The sequence below is a fragment of the Gopherus flavomarginatus genome, chromosome 1 (genome assembly GCF_025201925.1).
Source record: "Gopherus flavomarginatus isolate rGopFla2 chromosome 1, rGopFla2.mat.asm, whole genome shotgun sequence".
NCBI lineage: Eukaryota > Metazoa > Chordata > Testudines > Testudinidae > Gopherus > Gopherus flavomarginatus.
The window spans coordinates 314,794,188-314,814,036 of NC_066617.1; the positions used below are offsets into that span (position 1 = coordinate 314,794,188).

A 19,849-nucleotide genomic window follows, 5' to 3' on the forward strand; every position below is an offset into this window, starting at 1 on the left:
CCTTTAATGTGCTAAGGGCATGGCTACGCTTGCAGATGTAGAGCACTGTGAGTTAAACCAACCCTCGGAAAGCGCAGTAGGGAAAGCACTGCAGTGTGTTCACACTGTCAGCTGCAAGTGCACTGGCGTAGCCACATTTGCAGCACTTGCACCGACAATGGGAGTGGTGCATTATGGGCAGCTTCCCATTCTGGTGCTGTGGCTTGTGGGAAGAAGGGAGAGGGGTGTGGGCATTCTGGGTCCTGTTTGTCCCAACGCCCCTTGATGCATCACTCCACATCCCAGCAAACCCTATGATTCCATCAACATTTGGTGCCATCTTTCAATGTTTTTTGTACTGCACACGCTGTCTTCCCTTTCAGTCGGTGGGAATGGATCCTGAACTGCTGAGGAATATGCTGATGGCTCTCACCAGCACATAATGAATGGCAGTCAAGTTACTCCTTAAGCTACAAACCGACAGTGAGAAGTCCGACGACTACCCAGAACTTCCCATCCAGCAGGTTATGAATAATATACCCCAACAATGCCTGAAATTGCAAAAATCACTATGGACCATGTGACCACCTCATGTCTGTGGATCTGGCCAGGGAATGGCAAAGTGTCTGGATCTTGTCTACCATTTCAAACAAGCACGTTATTACTAACTCAACAAGATGCCCTCCTAGTTTCCACCTTTCATGCAGACTTCGGACCACATTGAACCACATCAGAACAAGCCATGGAAGATGCAAGTACTTGATGCCCTAGTGGAAAATCAAAAAACTCTCCTTCATGCGACTGTGGTGAGAACATCCAAACCATCACACATCATAATGCAGTGCCCAAAATATGGATTCAAAAGTGAATTGGAGGATATCCACAATATCACGGAGGAAGCCTTGTAATAGCTAACAGACTTACAACTGGTTCTATGGAATGTTGCTCTGCAGATACCATATGGACATGCAAGAGATTTTGAATGGTTTCTTGCAACCTGTTAACTCCTTATGCTTAGCAATCTGTTCCACCCTGGATTTAGCTGTGACATTGATTACTTTTCCCAGACTTGAAGAAGAGCTCTGTGGAGTTCAAAAGCTTGTCTTCTCATCAACAGAAGTTGCTCTAATAAAAAAATATATTACCTCACTATCTTGTCTCTTTCATATCCCAGAACCAATGGCAACACCACCACTGCAAATTACTAAATGAGCCAGTAAATTTGGAGCGAACAATCCATACTTACAGACACATTCCTTGCTTTAATACATGATGGTGAAGTATAAATTTACAAGTAGCTGGAAAAATATGTCTAAGTTAAACTAGATCTGAAATAGGGAAACAGCTTAACAGGGGCCCAGTCCTCGTCCCAAAGAAGTCAGTGACAAAATAGACTATGGTACTTACATGGCCTTCCTGTCACTGTAGTATCTGAGCACCTCACAATCTTCAGTACATTTATCCTCAACACCTCTGTGAGGCAGGGAAGTGCTATTATCCCCATCGGTAAAATGGGAAGCTGAGATACAGGACTAAAAGTGCCGTTTTAAAAAATGACTTAGGGTATGTCTAAACAGTAAAGAAAAACCCAGGCTGTGGGGCTGTTTCACTGCTCTGTAGACTTTTGGGCTTGGGTTGGAGCCCAAGCTCTGGAACCCCATCCCAAACCCTAGAACCCAGGCTCCAGCCTGAGCCCCAAAATCTACACAGCAATAAAACAGCCCTGCAGCCTGAGCCCCAGTTGGCTGACATGGGCCAGCTGTGGGTTTTTCTTTGCTGTGTAGACATCCCTCAGAAGTCTAAGTCTCACTGAAAGTCAATTAGGGTACTAAACAGTGTTTGAAAATGGGATTCAGACATTTAAGTCACTCAGGCTTTGCAATGCTGAGCAAAGCCATATGTAAATACCTTTAAAATCTAGGCCTAAATGACTTGTCCAAGAACAAACAGGATGCCTGTGGTGCAGCAAAGTATCGAACCTGAGTCTCCCAAGCCCCAGGTTAGCTCCCTTCCCATCCTCCCTCACAATGGGAACAGGTTTGGGACTAAAAGGCAATAAACAATAGATTACTGACATCAAACAGTTTCCTATACAAAAGCTTCAAAACGAAAGGTGTTGAAAAGAGATCTTGAGACTAATGAGGCTCAATTGTGTTTTTAGAGGTCATTCATTTAACCAAGAAAGATGAAGCAATGGTGCTATCTTAAACTTTTACAAAAGGCATCGGCCTGGGGAAGCCATAAAATCTGGCATGCTGCAAATCTTCATATATATGTAAAAGCCTAAGACCTTAGCACCTAATTTCTTCCTGAGCTGGCTCATACCACAGCTGTTTTTTCCCTGCTCTCCATCCAGACTTCCTAGCTCTCCCTCAGAGCCTTTTATAGCCCTGAGTTGGAGCTCGAGAAACCTATCTAATCTGGTTGCCAAGATGAGTCTTCAGAATAGATCTGCATCTCCCCACAAGGTCCTAAAGTCTGACACTTAGAAACAAGGAAGAAGAGCTGGTTAGACATTTGATATCCTTCACTGTGATCAGTGAGTTGGGCTGTGGTATAAGAAGATTCAAGGAACATTACAGTCCCTTTAAATCTCTCGTGAATAGCCATTATCTTCTGAAGTTCCAGCATTTTAGTATGAGATGCATTTCAGATGATTTTCAGAAAGCTTTTGACAAGGTCCCTCACCAAAGCAAAGTAAGCTGTCATGGGATAAGAAAGAAGGTCCTCTCATGGATTGGTAACTGGTGAAATGATAGGAAACAAAGGGTAAGAATAAATGGTCATTTTTAAGAATGGAGAGTGGTAAATAGTGGAGTCCCCCAGCGGTCTGTACTGGGACCAGTCGTATTCAACATATTTATAGATGATCTGGGAAAAGGGGTAAACAGTGAGGTGGCAAAATCTGCAGATGATACAAAACTACTCAAGGTAGTTAAGTCCCCAACAGACTGCAAAGAATTACAAAAGAATCTCAAACTGGGTGACTGAGCAACAAAATGGCAGATGAAATTCAGTATTGATAAATGCAAAGTAATACACATTGGAAAATATAATTCCAGCTATACATATAAAATGATGGGATCTAAATTAGTGGTTACCACTCAAGGAAGAGATTTTGGAGTAATTGTGGATAGTTCTCTGAAAACATTCACTCAATGTGCAGCAGCAGTTAAAGTGAACAGAATGTTGGCAATCATTAAGAAAGGGATAGATAAGATAGAAAATATCATATTGCCTCTAAATAAATCCATGGTATGCCCACATCTTGAAAATTGCAGATGTGGTTGCCCCATCTCAAAAAAGATATATTGGAATTGGAAAAGGTTCAAGGGCAAAAAAAGTGATTAGGGGTATGGAACGGCTTCTGTATGAGGAGAGATGAATAAGACTGGGACTTTTCAGCTAGGAAAAGAGACAACTAAGGGGAGATATGATAAAGGTCTATAAAATCATGACTGGTGTGGAGAAAGTAAATAAAGAAGTGTTATTTACTTCTCATAACACAAGAACTAGGGGTCACCAAATGAAATTAATAGGCAGCAGGTTTAAAACAAACAAACAGGAAATATTTCTCTACACAACACACAGTCAACCTGTGGAACTCTTTGCCAGAGGATGTTGTGAAGACTATAACAGGGTTCAAAAAAAGAACTAGATAAATTCATGGAGGATAGGTTCATCAATGGCTATTAGCCAGGATGGGCAGGGTTGGTGTCCCTAGCCTCTGTTTGCCAGAAGCTGGGAATAAGTGACAGGGAATGGATCACTTGATGATTACCTGTTCTGTTCACTCCTTCTGGGGTACCTGGTATTGGCCACTGTCAGAAGACAAGATACTGGGCTAGATGGACCTTTGGTCTGACCCAGTATGGCCATTCTTATGAGAGGCTGTATAAATAAATCTAACATCACTACTCTCTACTTCCAGGACAAATTAAGAAAACTTGTAATATGGTTGAATTGTACACACAATCTAACTCAAGATTATATTCACAATACAAGCAAGAGTGGATGCCAAGTCACTTCCATGGAAAACTCTTGGCAGTTCAACAGAAAAGAGCTCCTAGCTGCAAGAAACAAAGATTGAGTCATATTTCTTAGATGCTCCAGTACAATTGGCGAGCAGCACATGTTAAAACCTCTGTTGTTGGGAAATCTAAATTCCCTTCAGCCTTAAAACATCTGAACTTGGAATTGGGTCACTTGTGTTCTTTTCATGAGTGAAAAAATGTTATACTGGATAACTGTTTCACTAGTTTTGTTGGGGAGTATTTTATGCCAAAAATACACAGGCATCTGGGCCAAAATAAACTTTTGAGTTGGTGAAAATTGCCTGTCATAGGCAAGTCAGCAGTGCATTCCGTATAAAGTGGTCAAGGTATAAAATCTTATCAATAAATGCCAAATGAAAGCTCCAGCTACATGGGATTCCACAATCTTCAGTTGGCCAAAATATTATCTAATGAATCCTCACTTCAAAACTGCAGCTATCATTCAACATTTTCCTAAACAAACTAAAGAAAATGTAAATTTAAACTCAAATTTAGTTAATACAAAGCCAAAAGGAATGGCAACAACAGTTGTAGGTAGATCAAAAATGCATATAGATCTGGATAATTTTTGACTTTGCTCAGTCTACAGTGAGCTGATATGTAAAGAAATGCAGAAGAATACAAGTACAGAGGAGTAGTGTGTTCTCTTGTGAATTCCTGTAATCTCAATCTCCAGTTTAATCAATTGCAGATATGAGAAGAGGAATCAAACACAGCGTGGATGGATAGGAGATCTGAGAACACTGAAAAAAATGTAAGCATTAATTTAAATTAAATTCAAGAATTCACATCAATCATATTCAGATCTCTTTTCCTTGTTTTTTTTTGCGAAGTTTGCATAAGGGAAAATATTGTGTATACTCTTATGCAGGTATATATACCTCTACCCCAATATAACGCCACCTGATATAACAGAAATTCGGATATAACGCGGTAAAGCAGCACTCCAGTGGGGCAGAGCTGCACACTCCGACGGATCAAAGCAAGTTCAATATAATGCGGTTTCATCTATAACGTGGTAAGATTTTTTGGCTCCCAAGGACACCGTTATATCGAGGTAGAGGTGTATTCACATAAGCATTGTCACCAGAGGGTTTGCAAAGCCATCTTTGAAGGCTCTGTATGGATCTGGGAGTAGAAGCACTCATGGGACTCGAAAGACCCATTGAACAGCGTGAACAACAAATTCTTCTTTCACGGTCCATAGAGGCTGAAGTACGTTCGTATAAACTTTTAATTGAATAATGAGTAAACTTGTGAAAATCAAATCATGGATAATTTACTAACACAAACCGGGGTTCAATTGAATTATTCACTGCAAACAACTGTATCAGATCTAGATCATCAACAGTGATATCTCCTGATATTCATTGTTACAATCTTTGTCCTCCCAACACTCTCCTCATTCATCCTTCCTAGCTTTATGCGGTCTAATTTGGATTTTAAGATCCTTGAAACAGGAGCCTCATTTCATTTATCTGCAAAATACCATGCACATCCATCGTACTGTATAAATAAGAATGATGCAGATAACCATGTAAACTGGATTACATGCTCTGGCAAGCCTATTTAGTAGCTGATGCCCAGACCTATCGACTGCAAATTTTGCTGCCAAGAACCAGAAAATGTATAGCATAAAGTGTTACACATTGCTACAGCAGGCTGCCTATGTCAGAATATTCAAAGGTTAAACAAACATGGGGGCAAACAAGTTAATGGAAAATCCTTAACACTTTCAATTAAAAATGACTGATTCTTTCTGGTTAACACCTTTACTACTTGGTAAATATTTAGCTAACTCTATTATTAAAAATTGATTACCAGAGCAATTTTTAGAGGCTTCCATTATAGCCCATTCCACTGGACAAGGCATAGGACTGGAAACATCCTTCTATTTCTATAAAAGCAGCAAAGAATCCTGTGGCACCTTATAGACTAACAGACATTTTGGAGCATGAGCTTTCGTGGGTGAATACCCACTTCCTCAGATGCATGTAGTGGAAATTTCCAGGGGCAGGTATATATATGCTAGCAAGCAAGCTAGAGATAACGAGTTCAGTTCAATCAGGGAGGATGAGGCCCTGTTCTAGCAGTTGAGGTGTGAAAACCAAGAGAGAGGAGAAACTGGTTCTGTAGTTGGCAAGCCTCCAGCTTCAATCCCAGACACATCACACGATCCATTGTCTACAGCCAAGCACTGAGGTACAACCGCATCTGCTCTAACCCCTCAGACAGAGACCACCACCTACAAAATCGCCACCAAGCATTCTCAAAACTACAATACCCGCATGAGGAAATAAGGAAACAGATCAACAGGGCCAGACGTGTACCCAGAAGCCTCCTACTGCAAGACAAACCCAAGAAAGAAACCAACAGGACTCCACTGGCCATCACATACAGCCCCCAGCTAAAACCCCTCCAACGCATCATCAGGGATCTACAGCCCATCCTGGACAATGATCCCACACTTTCACAGGCCTTGGGTGGCAAGCCAGTCCTTGCCCACAGACAACCTGCCAACCTGAAACATATTCTCACCAGTAACTGCACACTGCACCATAACAACTCTAGCTCAGGAACCAATCCATGCAACAAACCTCGATGCCAACTCTGCCCACATATTTACACCAGCGACACCATCACAGGACCTAACCAGATCAGCCACACCATCACCGGTTCATTCACCTGCACATCCACCAATGTAATATACGCCATCATATGCCAGCAATGCCCCTCTGCTATGTACATCAGCCAAACTGGACAGTCTCTACGGAAAAGGATAAATGGACACAAATCAGACATTAGGAATGGCAATATACAAAAACCTGTAGGAGAACACTTCAACCTCCCTGGCCACACTATAGCAGACCTTAAGGTGGCCATCCTGCAGCAAAAAAACTTCAGGACCAGACTTCAAAGAGAAACTGCTGAGCTTCAGTTCATCTGCAAATTTGACACCATCAGCTCAGGATTGAACAAAGACTGTGAATGGCTTGCCAACTACAGAACCAGTTTCTCCTCTCTTGGTTTTCACACCTCAGCTGCTAGAACAGGGCCTCATCCTCCCTGATTGAACTGAACTCGTTATCTCTAGCTTGCTTGCTAGCATATATATACCTGCCCCTGGAAATTTCCACTACATGCATCTGAGGAAATGGGTATTCACCCACGAAAGTTCATGCTCCAAAACGTCTGTTAGTCTATAAGGTGCCACAGGATTCTTTGCTGCTTTTACAGATCCAGACTAACACGGCTACCCCTCTGATACTTCTATTTCTAGGTCTTCAACTGACTTGCTATGAGATGTTGGCCAAATCATTTAATCTCTGTACCTCTTTCCTTACCTGTAAAATGGGTTAGCAGTATCATCCACTTGTTCAAAGTACTTTAAGATTATTGTTAGCAAGTAAAAAGTGCATAAACAGTAAGTGCAATGTTCTCCATTACTTCATATGGTATTTGCGTGAGATTCAATATGTCTGTCTACAATGATATGAGCTGTTATTTTATAAGAGGAGGAAAGACATATTGTACAACAGGACAGAAAATTTGCATCCCATTTAAAATAATGAGAAATCAGCAACTTTCTAAGATGTAAGAGTAAACTCTTAAATTGTCCAAAAAAAATTAACAGCTGATTTAAACACATTTATCAAAACATTTTAAAAGTAGAAGTCACAATTTTGAAGACCACCGCCTTCTCTGTGCCTTCAAACAGGACCTGGATTCTCCGTCTTACTCTACATCAGAGTCAGAATGGCAGCTTCCTGTATGTTAAGTATTCTTTAATAAATTAAAAACAAAATTTTTGTTGTTTGTTCTTTGAAGTTAGATACAGTGGTTATAATTTCTTTAAATACTTCTCCCTTCCCCCGAGAATACCAGCAAGTTTAATTCCATATAAAATGCTTTTATTTCATCTTCCTATTCTTTCACATGGCACAAAGGACCACGGAGACATTACTCAAGAAGCAACAAGAGGGGAAATTGGACACATTCCCCTCCCCAGATTTATTTCTAATTTCAAGAGTTCACAAATTTGATTACAAAATCATCATGATTTGTCTCAGCTCGTATATGGCACAAGGACATAGTCATGCCCCAAAAGAACGTTCCACATAGCCTGAACTTGCCTCCAACAGTGGCTAATATTGCAAGCTTCGGGGAGGAGAATTAACCCTCTCCATTCTCATCCCACTTCCCAAATATTCCTAATCTTATACTATACTATAGAATAGCATCATGCTCCAGATAGGAGCTCTGCATTATGGCATCATCTGCTGCTGTGTCAATTTCAGCATTGGGAGACTGCAGCATGGTAAAGAAAAAGCTAGGCCTATGAGGCCAAGAAGACGTCTTTAAACAAATACAGAAAATTAGGAAGTGAAAGGCTCAGAGAAAATCAACTGTATTTGAAAAGTTCAGAATAAAAGAACCTCAAAAATTTAAAGGCATCACAGCAGTCACTCATCATATAAATGCGTTAGTCCATGGACAGCCAAAAAAAATCTTACTAAAAGTTCTTAAAAACACATCAGGTTATACAAAAAGGTTTTCTTTGCAAAAAAATATGACTAGAAAGCAGACTGCATACATGACAAGAAAAGAATCACCTGATCTTTTATAGTTATCGGAATCACATTTCAGAATAGCATGTTAATCATTATTCATTTTATTACTGGATCCAGAAAAAAACATTTAAATAAAATATTCCATAAAGAACAATCTGATTTACAGTTTAGACATAAAGATTCATCGTAATATCCAACATACCTTCCCTGCCATTGTGTACATCACAGTTAAACAATCTGTACCTATTCTGCCACCAGAGTAACACAGCTTAATGAGCTTTATAAATACATCTGGTGTTTGGGTTTGCTTTTTTTACATACAACAAAATAATACTTTGACTGTTACTAACAAGTATTCTGTCACACTTAAAGCAAATGAAAAGCTATGAGATTTATATAAACTCAATAGGAATATTAGCTGTTTAACAACTAGAAATTGGTAGGGTACATGTTTCAAAAGAAAAAACAAAATTTAGCTGCCAATCGTATCATTAGTCATTGTGCAGAACAACGACACTGCAATCCAAACAGACTATTAGCACAGTGCTCTCTTTTTATAAGGTACATAACTTCTGAGTGGGAAGGAATAGGAAAAATCACAATGAGAACTATCTACCCCTGTAACTTTACGGAAACATACTATCACGTATATGAACTATTTCCTTTATAAAGCTCAAATTGAAAACAAAAGTTCATTTAATACTGTGGCAATTATACCCTTTAGTTTCCATTTACATCAAATACAAATCAGAAAAAACTGCCCCAAAACACTGATTTTCACATCACAAAATGGTTGTCAAAATCTACCATTTGTAACACAATTTTCTGGTGTTGCAGTTAACATTTTGGTTCTTCAGACAACAGTCACAAGTACTTTACTAAAAAATACACGTGTTTCCTATAGGTAAATGTGAAGCTTTATTTAAGATGGCAAAGGCTTTGTAACAGTGTAGGGGTGCAAGTTTTCAGTATGAAGACGTTCAGAAGATTTGCTGCTCAAAGAGTATTTTTTCAAACCCTGTTGGAGGAGTGTGATAAAATTCGCTGAACTGACAATCCAAGATGGCACTGTCATCAACTGCAGGACAGAAGCAAAGAGAAAAATAATTAAAGGAGAACAGCATTTATTTTGACTATACATTACACCAAATTAGATTATACATCAATACATTGTGTGTCCACAATGACTGAAACACAAAGGATATTCTCCAAAATATCAGTAACATCCATGCAGTAGAGATAAATAAGATCTTCTTGGTTAATCTGTAGAAAAGATCCTAGAATACAATCAAGCAGGCCAAAACATGTTTATTTCCTATAGAATACTTTAATTTGCAAAGGACTCTGCTGAAATCAGTGAAAATATTGCTATTTATTTTACTGAGCGTGCTAATAAGCCTTAAAGCAACTCTCCTCAACTTCTAGGGCCCTCATTTTCCCCTCCACTACTTTGAAAGCCCACAGGCCAAGCGTGGTTATGAGGAGACATGAAAGAGGATGCATCTCTATGGCATGCTTCCCATTCCCCTGCTTGGTGTCAAGCCATCTGCTTAGGTTATCACATTGGAACCCTGCTTGACTTATTTTTAGACACCTGAATTTTAAAAATAAATCAGTATTTTTCGAAACAATAATACTGCCATGAGACTTTCTGCCTAATTCTAAGTCGAAGATTAAAATGGAAATTCTGACAGATCATTAACGGCTACAATACTTCACGTGCAGCTTTACTGAAGTATAATACATAGTGTAGCACTGCTCTTCAGAAAAATCAGATCCATTTAGTTAATAAGTCTTTAAAAAGAAACATTCCTCTAAGCCACAGCTCATGTGAGAGCAGTATATCAATGCCAATCCCCCCCAAATAAAAACAACCCCCCCCCCCAAACCCAAATACAATATTTTGGTCAATAATTTAGATATCCTGAAGTCAAGACATTCGTTTTCTCCCACAACAGCCTTAACTGAGCTCACAAGTACTATCTTGTATTGTTATATGTGATGTTGACTTTACACTTTAATATTTGTGCAGATGTGCCTGGGGTACAGCTGCTGAAGGAAGCAACTTTGAATTTGACTTGTGTTTTAAGTTCCCAAACATGACATCATTTACCTTCTGTACTGAGTAATTTTAAAAATCTCTAAGATTCTGTTTGAAACATCGATAAATTAAATGGTTGAGAGTAATTTCTCCTTTCATATGCCTATAAATACATATCATTAAATTAAAGGTTTTATTACTTGTAACTTATAACATGGAGGTGTCACCTGAATGTAATTTGAAAATCATCGGGTGTTATAGCAATAAACTAATCCATTGCGAAACATGGAAATTCTTGGGAATTTATGCCAGCTCTTGAAGGATGATGACAGGAGAAGGAGTCTGGCAATAAAAAAAGTCACCTCACAACCAAGCCTAAAACTTCAGTGGTGTGGCATTAGGCATGGAGAAAGGAGGAGGAAGTTTAAAAAAGGTACAGAAGACCAGGGAGCCCAAGTTCCCGCTGCAGCAAGTAGACTGTTTATGAAAGCTACCTACTCCCGAGGTCTAAATTCTCTCCACTGTAACTCCATTTCCAAAGCAAAGTGAAGATGACGTGTTAGCTACCTAACAAAAGTCTGTTCTCCCATTCTCACCAAGGTGGTGTCTGGCAGCCAGAATCTCAATAATATAATGTTCACAGGAATAAAACTGTGGCAAGTATTTTATTCCTGTTTGCGCAACTATTTGTAATAATGCCACCATGTGGTAAATAAAACACAAAATGACAATATGAAATAATCTTCACTGTAACAGTTTTAAAGGGGATAAATTGGCACTTGAATTTGTAACATTCAGAGCTTCCAAAGCAAATTTAGATTGTTTCGTTCAGAATGTGTAGCATTAAGAAAGTGTCTAGACAGATACAGAAATGTGCCAACAGTTCATTATGAAATATGAAATGAAATAACAAGCAGACATACCACTTGGTACTATGGTCCTGTCACATCTCACAAGCTACGCAAGTTTGGGATAGGTCAGTACTTGGATGAGAGATTTACAAAAAGGTAACAAATAGTAATATTGGGGATTCAATGAGTGGTAGTCTTCCCTCCTAGTACTGAGCCAATCCCTCAGCAGGGTGGGATGAGGCACTGTGCAAGCGCAGGTGCAGCGTTTCAGATGAGACAATCAGAATTCCTATGTATGTAGGATTTGCAAAGAGTACCTTGGAATTTTGGTAAGGTAGGGTTAATTCACGTTGTGGCCAAATTCCAACTCACAAAGTTAATACAATCTCTCTTAAGCTGCCTAAGCAGACTGGATATGATATTTGTTTCCTGTTTAAAACTGTTGTGCTAATGTATTCTGTCAATGCAGTTGCCATGATTCACTGTAGAGACGGCTGCATTTTCAGAGGTGAAATGATTTCTACATAACATTTGGTATCAATTTGTTACAGTTGTGAAGTATTTTGAGATGGAAGATGCTACCACATTAAAGTTTATATTTCTATAAAAAATGAAAAATAATAAAAATGTACATCCTATCCAAATCTGACTTAAAAATTGAAATGCACTACATTATTGCATGAGCAAGAGGGGGCATAAATACAAACTTCACAGAGAAATTTTATGAACCCATTTATCTGCAGGTGAGTCAGCAAAACCCTTGTGCGGCTTTATCGATACCTGATGATTTGACAGTATGTTTACATGACTTGTTTTAACTGCAGTAATTCCCTAGCTGTCATCTGTGGAGCCATTACTGGTGATTCACTGCTAGATGGTGGTACTCATTTCCAGCTACTAAACTGCACTGAAAGAAGCAAAATATACACTGATGCTCTCCTAATATTACTTTTCCATAACCAGTTGCTGTAGTTGCCAAAGGATACTGTTCGATTGTGACTAGGAGGACAGGTGGGCCACATGATGAGGAGTAGGATAGGTGGTTTGAGAGAATATTGCTATTAAGATTGACCACATTGAATAAGTTTCAGAACCCAACTTACCATATACTACAGGATAGACAGTCCCTCTGATTCCTGAAGCTGGACAATGCATATTCTTTCCATTTAAATATACATTTAATTCTACATGGTCATATGTAATACCCTATAAGGCAAAGCACGAAATGTTAGCATAAGATCATCAAGCTGATACATGTGAGAATGTTTACTATTTCTTTTTACAGCTAGTCTAGCTGAACACAATGGGCAATTTCTAATAAAATGGCATAAAACACAGTCTCCTAAAAGAACTCACTAGACCAGGGGTTGGCAACCTCTGGCACGCAGCTTGCCAGGGTAAGCACCCTGTTGGGTAGGCCAATTTGTTTACCTGCCATGTTGGCAGGTTCGGCCAATCGCGGCTCCCACTGGCCACGGTTTGCAGCTCCCAGGCCAATGGGGGTGGCAGGAAGCCACAGCCAGCACATCCCTCAGCCCACGCCGCTTCCCGCAGCCCCCACTGACCTGGGATGGCAAACCGTGGCCAGTGGGAGCCACGGTCGGTCGAACCTGCCAACGTGGCAGGTAAACAAACTGGCCTGGCCCACCAGGGTGCTTACCCTGACGAGCCGCGTGCCAGAGGTTGCCCTGCACTAGACCATTTTTCCGGACACTTAAAAGGTCAATAATTAAGAATATTTAATTATATTTGAACTTGCAAGCACCAAAAGTGCTTGCAGGCTTAGCCAATCAGGGGACGGTAGCAATAGCAATCGACTTATTTGACGAACAGAAGCTAACTAACATAGTTCAAATTGTGAATTTACAGCGCTCAGGCAGTTAGCAAAGTAATGCATTTGTTACTTATTATCCTTCAAGTGTTTTAACTTCAGCTTTGCAGACTAAATAGATTGAGTGAGCCTTTAAAGAGACTGCAACACAGCAAGATTCTATTTCAAGCAAACCATCTCAGCAGGGGATTTTTATTTTTTTTTTAAACTTCAGACACCTGGCAATAAACTCGCAAACACCGGCAATTAAAATAAGATATTGAAAAAGTTGGCATTAGAAACAGTGTTAATCTGATCACTTCTGTGTATTTTAAAAAAATTCTAATAATGTTAAAAAACTAGTAATACAGTAGACCACTTTAAATATACAGGGTAATTTTAAATATATTTTAGGAGTGTTGAGGAGAGAGAGGGAGCATGATTCATACAGATTCCCAAGTTCCTCTCATTCAATTGTCTTTCCAACAATTTTTTCTCTCCCTATCCCCAGTCTAATTTCCTCTCCCTTTTCTAAATTGTATCCCAGCTTGGCTAAAAATAAAACTCCTTTATCCCAATACCTTTGCTACAAGTCTTCCTCCAAGGTTGCTAGGGCCACTCTCTCTGCCTGCTAACCAAGCACACACCAGCGAAGAGCTCTTATGCTCCCTGGGTACAACCTCATCTCGCTCTCCAGTGCATTCTGGGACATCTTTGAACAGGGAAGCCCAGCCACAAAGAGCTTGGGATCTCTACAGTGATGGCCCCCTGTCAGGTTTATAAGCAAATTCATCAACTCTAGTAGCAGTGGGTAGCAATGAAGCACTACTATGATGGGGTATATAAAACCTATTCTGTCACAGTCACTGAGGGGTAAAGGGACAGAATAGCTACTTCCCCAGGTGTGGCTAATTGACCTGCAACACTTGACATAAGCAATCCAGGCACAGGACTATCTTGTATCAGCAGCAAACTGGCAGGAAGCCACTGAAGGATAAGAACTAGAAACCCTGTTTAGGACTGAGATAAGACTGCAGAGGAAAACCTGACAGCCTAAATAGGTATCCTTCCTCCTGCACACCATAAGGAAGACTAGACTCTCTAAGGGCCTGCTGCCACGGCCAGGAAGAAGACAGCATAAGGATCTGAGGATAGTGGGAGCTGAACTGAAAGGCTAGAGCAAACATTTAAAGGGCCAGTGTACTTCTGATGAACAAGAGGGCAGGCAAGAGGGTATGAGCCCTTTCAGGTCTATCTCACTTCTCCAGAAAAGGTGTGTGGGGGTGGAAAATATATGAAAGGGAGAGATAGTTGGGGAGAAGAGAAGTAAGGAATATTTGACCATTCTTCTACCCATTACTCCCCAAAAGTACTGGAAACAAATTTTGTTCCAACTATGCCCCTGCTAGTGATGTGGATTAGAAAAGACAGTGAGGAAGGAACATGCCTAACTTAGGGTGCATTATTAGCACAAGACATCAAGATAAATACATAACTGTGTTTTACTAAAATGATTACAATTCTGAAGGGTTGCATTGTTCTATAATGTTTTTCAGTATGAAATACTAGAAATACTCATTTAGTAAGCCTACATTTTTTACAAGTCAATATCTCCTGAATATTACCTTCTGATGCACTGTAAGCATATTAATTTAATAGGTTTAATCCTTTTATCAGATATTGACTTTTCAGGGCTTCAATAAAATTCTGTGTTTAATTTGCTTGTTTGCATGGAAAGCTAGATATTAACAAGGGTTCACTGTATTCTCTTTTGCCTTGCATCAGTGCTGACAGCAAAATGTGCTTGGAAAATCCCAGAAACATCTAGTGCTGAACTATTCCAACACAGCAACAAATTTATATTAACAAGAACTAAGGAAACTCACCACAATGTCACCCTCTTGTGGAAGGCTGTTTGCTGGCAGCCTGTTCTTCTCCTCGTTGTTGTGGTAGAGAGCTCCATCATTTCTCAGCACTAAACTATGCACATCTCGACCAAGTGGAATTTGATTCAAATTTGCTTTCTGGGTTGCAACTCCAATACCCCAAACCCCTGAAAATATGATGATGATATTTTGTGAATACTGTTGTTTGTTTCTTTTGAAATCTCAGACTGAGAGTAAGGGATATATTCCAAGTGTGTGCCCCAATGACAGCAATATCACAAGTGAATTTTAATTTGAAAATCATTAGCAATTACATTCACTAGGCTGAGACAGACTTTAAAATATCCTTTCAAAACATGCTGTACCTTAGTGTTTTTCTTTTATTAGCCATCAATATAAAAATTAAGGGGTAAAAGTCTTAGCCCTCACTCTGACCCAGGTTATTACCCAAAATGACTAGAGCAGCAGTTCTCACCGGGGGAGGATTCCTGGGGCAAAGGAACTGCAGAAGATAACCAAAACGATGTCTCTGAGGACTCAGTTGCAAGTCTTGGCATAGGGGCCATGTCGGGGGCAGGGCCAAAGAATATACATGTCAGTGATTTCAGACAATACAGCAGCTCATACAGCAGCCTCGGGCTGTCTAAATTATGCTGGGGGTGCTTTAGTCCTGGAAGCAGCCCAGAACTGGGAGGACACAAAGGTGGCTTAAAACCACATTAAGCCCCTTACCCCGAAGCTGCGAGTTCTCTGCTGCACTTATAAACACAGAATCATTTCCACAATGGCCCACAAGAAGCTAAAAGAGAAGAATCTGGATACATGCTAAAATAGCAAATAAATGTAGACAGCAAATATTATTGGAGAAAAAGTACAAGAGCTATATACACAAGTATTTTACATGCTCATAACACGGTATAAATATGAACTTAGCAGAAAGTAGCTCTAAATTATGTTTATTGAAAAAACATATATACAAGAGTGTTCAAACATGGTAGTGTTTAATATTGGCAACTCTAGTAATTTCACTTGCCTTTGTTTTTAATAAATCAAAGCAGCAAAATAGAAAAATGACAAATCTTTCTTACAAGATGCCAATTTAGTTTCTTACAAAAGTTTGATACTTGTAAAGTGTGTTATTTCTCATTGTAGTATCCAAAGATGCAGTGCACTTAATTATCAAAGATGCAGATGCTTTGCATGCTTCTACTCAAATCTCAAATACCAATCTAAAGTAGAAAATATTTTTGCTAACTAACCTGTAGATTGGATTTTAAACTCAAAATAGCTCTTGTTCTGATGCAAAGGTGCATTGGCTAGGCAACCCCCCGTGCCACATATTCTTCTGCCATTTTTGACAATGACGACATCTGTTCCTGCATACGCAAATAAAATACACAAACTTCAAAAAATGTTGTTTTTTTAAGTTTGGAGACATCCATTAAAACCCCAAGAACAACATTTTCTCCTTCAACCAAGTAAGAGCTTCATTAGTCTATCAGAATTAGATTGTGCAGTGCTTTCAAGTAAAGAATGGATATGTTTATAGGCTATTTCATCTTTCAGCTAAAGTTCATCTATTTAAAATCTATATTCTTTAAATTTATCCTCTCAGGCTTTAAGGCAGCATGTTGAGTACAACATTTCCTCAAATATCCCAGCACAATAGCTTACAATCATTTAATTAGAAAGACACTCACTATGAGAAAGGGGATGCAGGGCTCAGGCCTTTCTCTAAACCACCTCCTTTTCTTGGTCTGGAACTGAAGGATAGGCACAGAATACTTTCCATAAATTGTAGTCACCAAGAATTAATCAATAGTAAGATTCCTTTTAAGGGTTTGATTGCGAGGTTCCTTTAAAAAGGTACCTGCCAGCACACACAACATAACATTGAACTGCTAAATACTACACTCTCCTGTGGAAGATTTTAAAAAGCTCTAATAAGCATTTGTCAGCATAGGCACAGCCAAGACAGAGTCCTCAAAAGCCAGTCCAATAATTTCTGAGGATGCCTGGACGTTTTGTAGCCAACAGGATTTTTTAAAATATTTGTTTGGCAAGGAGTAAGCCTTTCTAAATTGGTTTGTTGCAATGCCCTTTACATAGGACTACACCAGAAGACCACTCCACCCTTGTCTTCACACAAAAGTTGTACTGCTTTAACTATACTAGTATAGTTAACGTAGCAAACACACCCTTGCATGGACACAGTTATAAAAGTAAAAAAGGGCTTATACTGGTATTATTTCCATATGGGAAGGGTAATTTAAGGTACCATTACCAATATCAGTAAATAAATAAATACATACATACACCACTTTCCAACCAACATAATCATACTAGTAGACCAGAAGTTTATGGTCCAAGCTTTAGAACTAAACCTAGAGCAGAATACTGCTGGCCTGGTTATTTAGCAACATTTTCATGCTGGGATCATATTACACAAGTACTTCAGAGACTATCAAATGAAACACAAGGTGTAGTTTTTGACTTAGTCTTTTATTGGGGTCTGTGTGCCTTAGAGATCATTTCTTTTTGTGCCATAACCTCACAATTATATAACTAAGATCACTTTGAACAGTAAGCTCTTTGGGGAGGGACTGTCATTTGTCATATAGTTGTATAGTGCCTAGCATAATTGGGCCCAACCTGGCTGTGACCTTTAGGTGCTACTGCAATATAAATGTACAATAATAATAAATACTCAAGCTGAATGTCTCCAGATCGGGCACACCTGGGGACAGGGCACTCTCAGTGAAAGCAAATCACCTGGAATTTGCTGCCTTGTTGATCTGACAGACCCTGATTTGCTCACCTTTGTGGAATACTGTAAAACCTAACTATTCAGTCAGGCTTCTTCTTTAATGGGGTCATCTGAGTGGGGATAGCCCTCAGAGTTTGGATGAATTCTTCTAAATATCATTGTCTAGCCCTGTTAACAATCATCATGACATATATGTTTTTAAAATGTTGTCATGCTCATGGAACTAAAGACATCGGATAGGCACAATACAGTAACTGAAAAAATAAACAAGACAAATAGTAAGATTCAAAGCACGGGCACCTTGTCTTTTATTTGACAGGAAAGCACCACACCCCTACAATTAATAATAATTATAATCGTGGATCTAGAGTGCTACATAAACACTCACCATTCACCCCCATCTCACACCACAAAGAAACCCCGGCTAAAGCTGCTGTTGTGTCAAACTGCAGCAGGCGGTGACACTTGGTGCTCGCTGACCCTGCGGTGCGAGGCAGAGGGGCGAGGGCAGCCTGGCGAGAATGGCGCGAGGGCTAAGTCCAAGCCCGCCCCGGAGCTGGGGAGACGGGCCAAGCCCGAGCTCTGGGAAACAGCCCGGCAACTGGAGCAGGATCGAACACGGGGGCGGGGGGACCGGCCCGGCTCTCACCGGGACGGGACCCAGCACCCCCGGCTCTGGAGGGACCGGACCCAGCGCCCCCGGCCCGTGCTGCGGGGTCCCTGCCAGAGGCGGGGCGGGGCGGGGCGCGCCCCCTTACCCATGTGCTGCGTGTCCAGCTGCACCGCGGGCATCTCCTTCAGCGGCATGTGCCCGGCGCCGCCGTCCCCGCACCAGCGCAGGCAGCAGAACACCGAGGCCGCCATCGCTCCCTAGGGCCGAGCCGCGGGCTGGGCTGGGCCGGGCCGGGCGGCTCGCGCGCAGCGAGGAGGCGGCCGGAGAGCGGAGCGCACCGGGCGCAGGCTGGGAGGACTCGGCCGCGCCCCCTGCAGGCTGGGAGGACTCGGCGCACGCGAGGCTCGGCCGGCGGCGAAGGGAGCTGCGGGGCCCTGTCAGCCTGCAGCCCGGGCACGCGCACGGAGGGAGGCAGGCGAGGCCCCCCAGGGACCCACCCTGAGCGGAGCTAGCCCCCGGGAGCTCAGACCCAGCGCCACTGCCCAGCTGGGCGCATGCTCAGTGCAGGACTGGAAAGGCTCCCACCTGCCCCCGGAGCGTTTGGCCCCCAAATCCCAGCTGCGGGGCTGAGGCCACCTCACCCTAGGAGCAGGGAGGGAGCCTGAAGTGAGGGTGTGCTGGAGGGGCTGCAGGTGGAACCCAGACAGGTCCAAGTCCTACCCGCTGCCCCACCTGCGTAAGGCTCTGGGAGGGAGTTGGGGTGCAGGCTCTGGGCTGGGGCAGGGGGTTGGGGTGCAGGCTCTGGGAGGGAGTGGAGGGAGGGGTCAGGCTCTGGGTAGGGGGTTGGGGAGAAAGTGAGGCGCTTACCTCAGGCAGCTCGCAAAAGTGAGCAACACATCACTCTGGCAGTGGTTCCTAGGCGAGGGGGGGGGTGTCTCTGGCACCACTGCCTGCAGGCACTCCCCCCTCCAGGTTCCGTTCCCAGCCAATGGGAGCTGTGGAGTCGGCGCTCGGGGTGGGGGCAGTGCATGGAGACAACCACTTCCCCTCCCCCCTCGGGGCTGGAGGGACACACCAGCCACTTCTGGTAGTGGCACAGAGCAAAGGTGGGCAGGAAGCCACCTTAGCCCCGGTGCCGGTGCCCGGGAGATGCTCTGGAGGAGGGGCGCAGGGGCAACAGGCAGGGCGGGGGAAGAGACCCACGCCCCGAACATTGGTGGAGCTGGGGCCCCCAGGCCCTGAATATTCCTGGAGCATGATTACCATGAACCCATAC

The 19,849-nt window shown here is 41.8% G+C and overlaps 1 protein-coding gene across 2 annotated transcripts; it reads right to left on the reverse strand.

The window, feature by feature from the left end:
• Positions 1 to 8,426: 8,426 nt before the first annotated feature.
• SPRYD7 (SPRY domain containing 7) lies at positions 8,427 to 18,867 on the reverse strand. 2 transcript variants are annotated; one of them, XM_050951762.1, is made up of 5 exons: positions 18,719 to 18,867; positions 16,453 to 16,569; positions 15,194 to 15,360; positions 12,601 to 12,703; positions 8,427 to 9,683 (listed from the first exon to the last, which is right to left on the reverse strand). In XM_050951762.1, exons 1-5 carry the CDS (start codon positions 18,822 to 18,824, stop codon positions 9,586 to 9,588), a joined length of 591 nt encoding a protein of 196 aa, XP_050807719.1. In that variant the 5' UTR covers positions 18,825 to 18,867; the 3' UTR covers positions 8,427 to 9,585. The 2 variants fall into 2 exon arrangements, with proteins under 2 accessions (XP_050807719.1, XP_050807730.1); XM_050951773.1 differs by lacking the exon at positions 18,719 to 18,867 and adding an exon at positions 18,349 to 18,495.
• Between the last annotated feature and the right edge of the window lie 982 nt (positions 18,868 to 19,849).

Excerpts from the sequence above, each read along its gene's own strand:
- SPRYD7 (XM_050951762.1), bottom strand. The coding sequence starts at position 18,824 with ATGGCGGCCTCGGTGTTCTGCTGCCTGCGCTGGTGCGGGGACGGCGGC. Across the intron at positions 16,570-18,718 it reads GCTGGACACGCAGCACATGG|GAACAGATGTCGTCATTGTC; the intron begins GTAAGGGGGCGC and ends TTGCGTATGCAG. Across the intron at positions 15,361-16,452 it reads GTTTAAAATCCAATCTACAG|GGGTTTGGGGTATTGGAGTT; the intron begins GTTAGTTAGCAA and ends TCATATTTTCAG.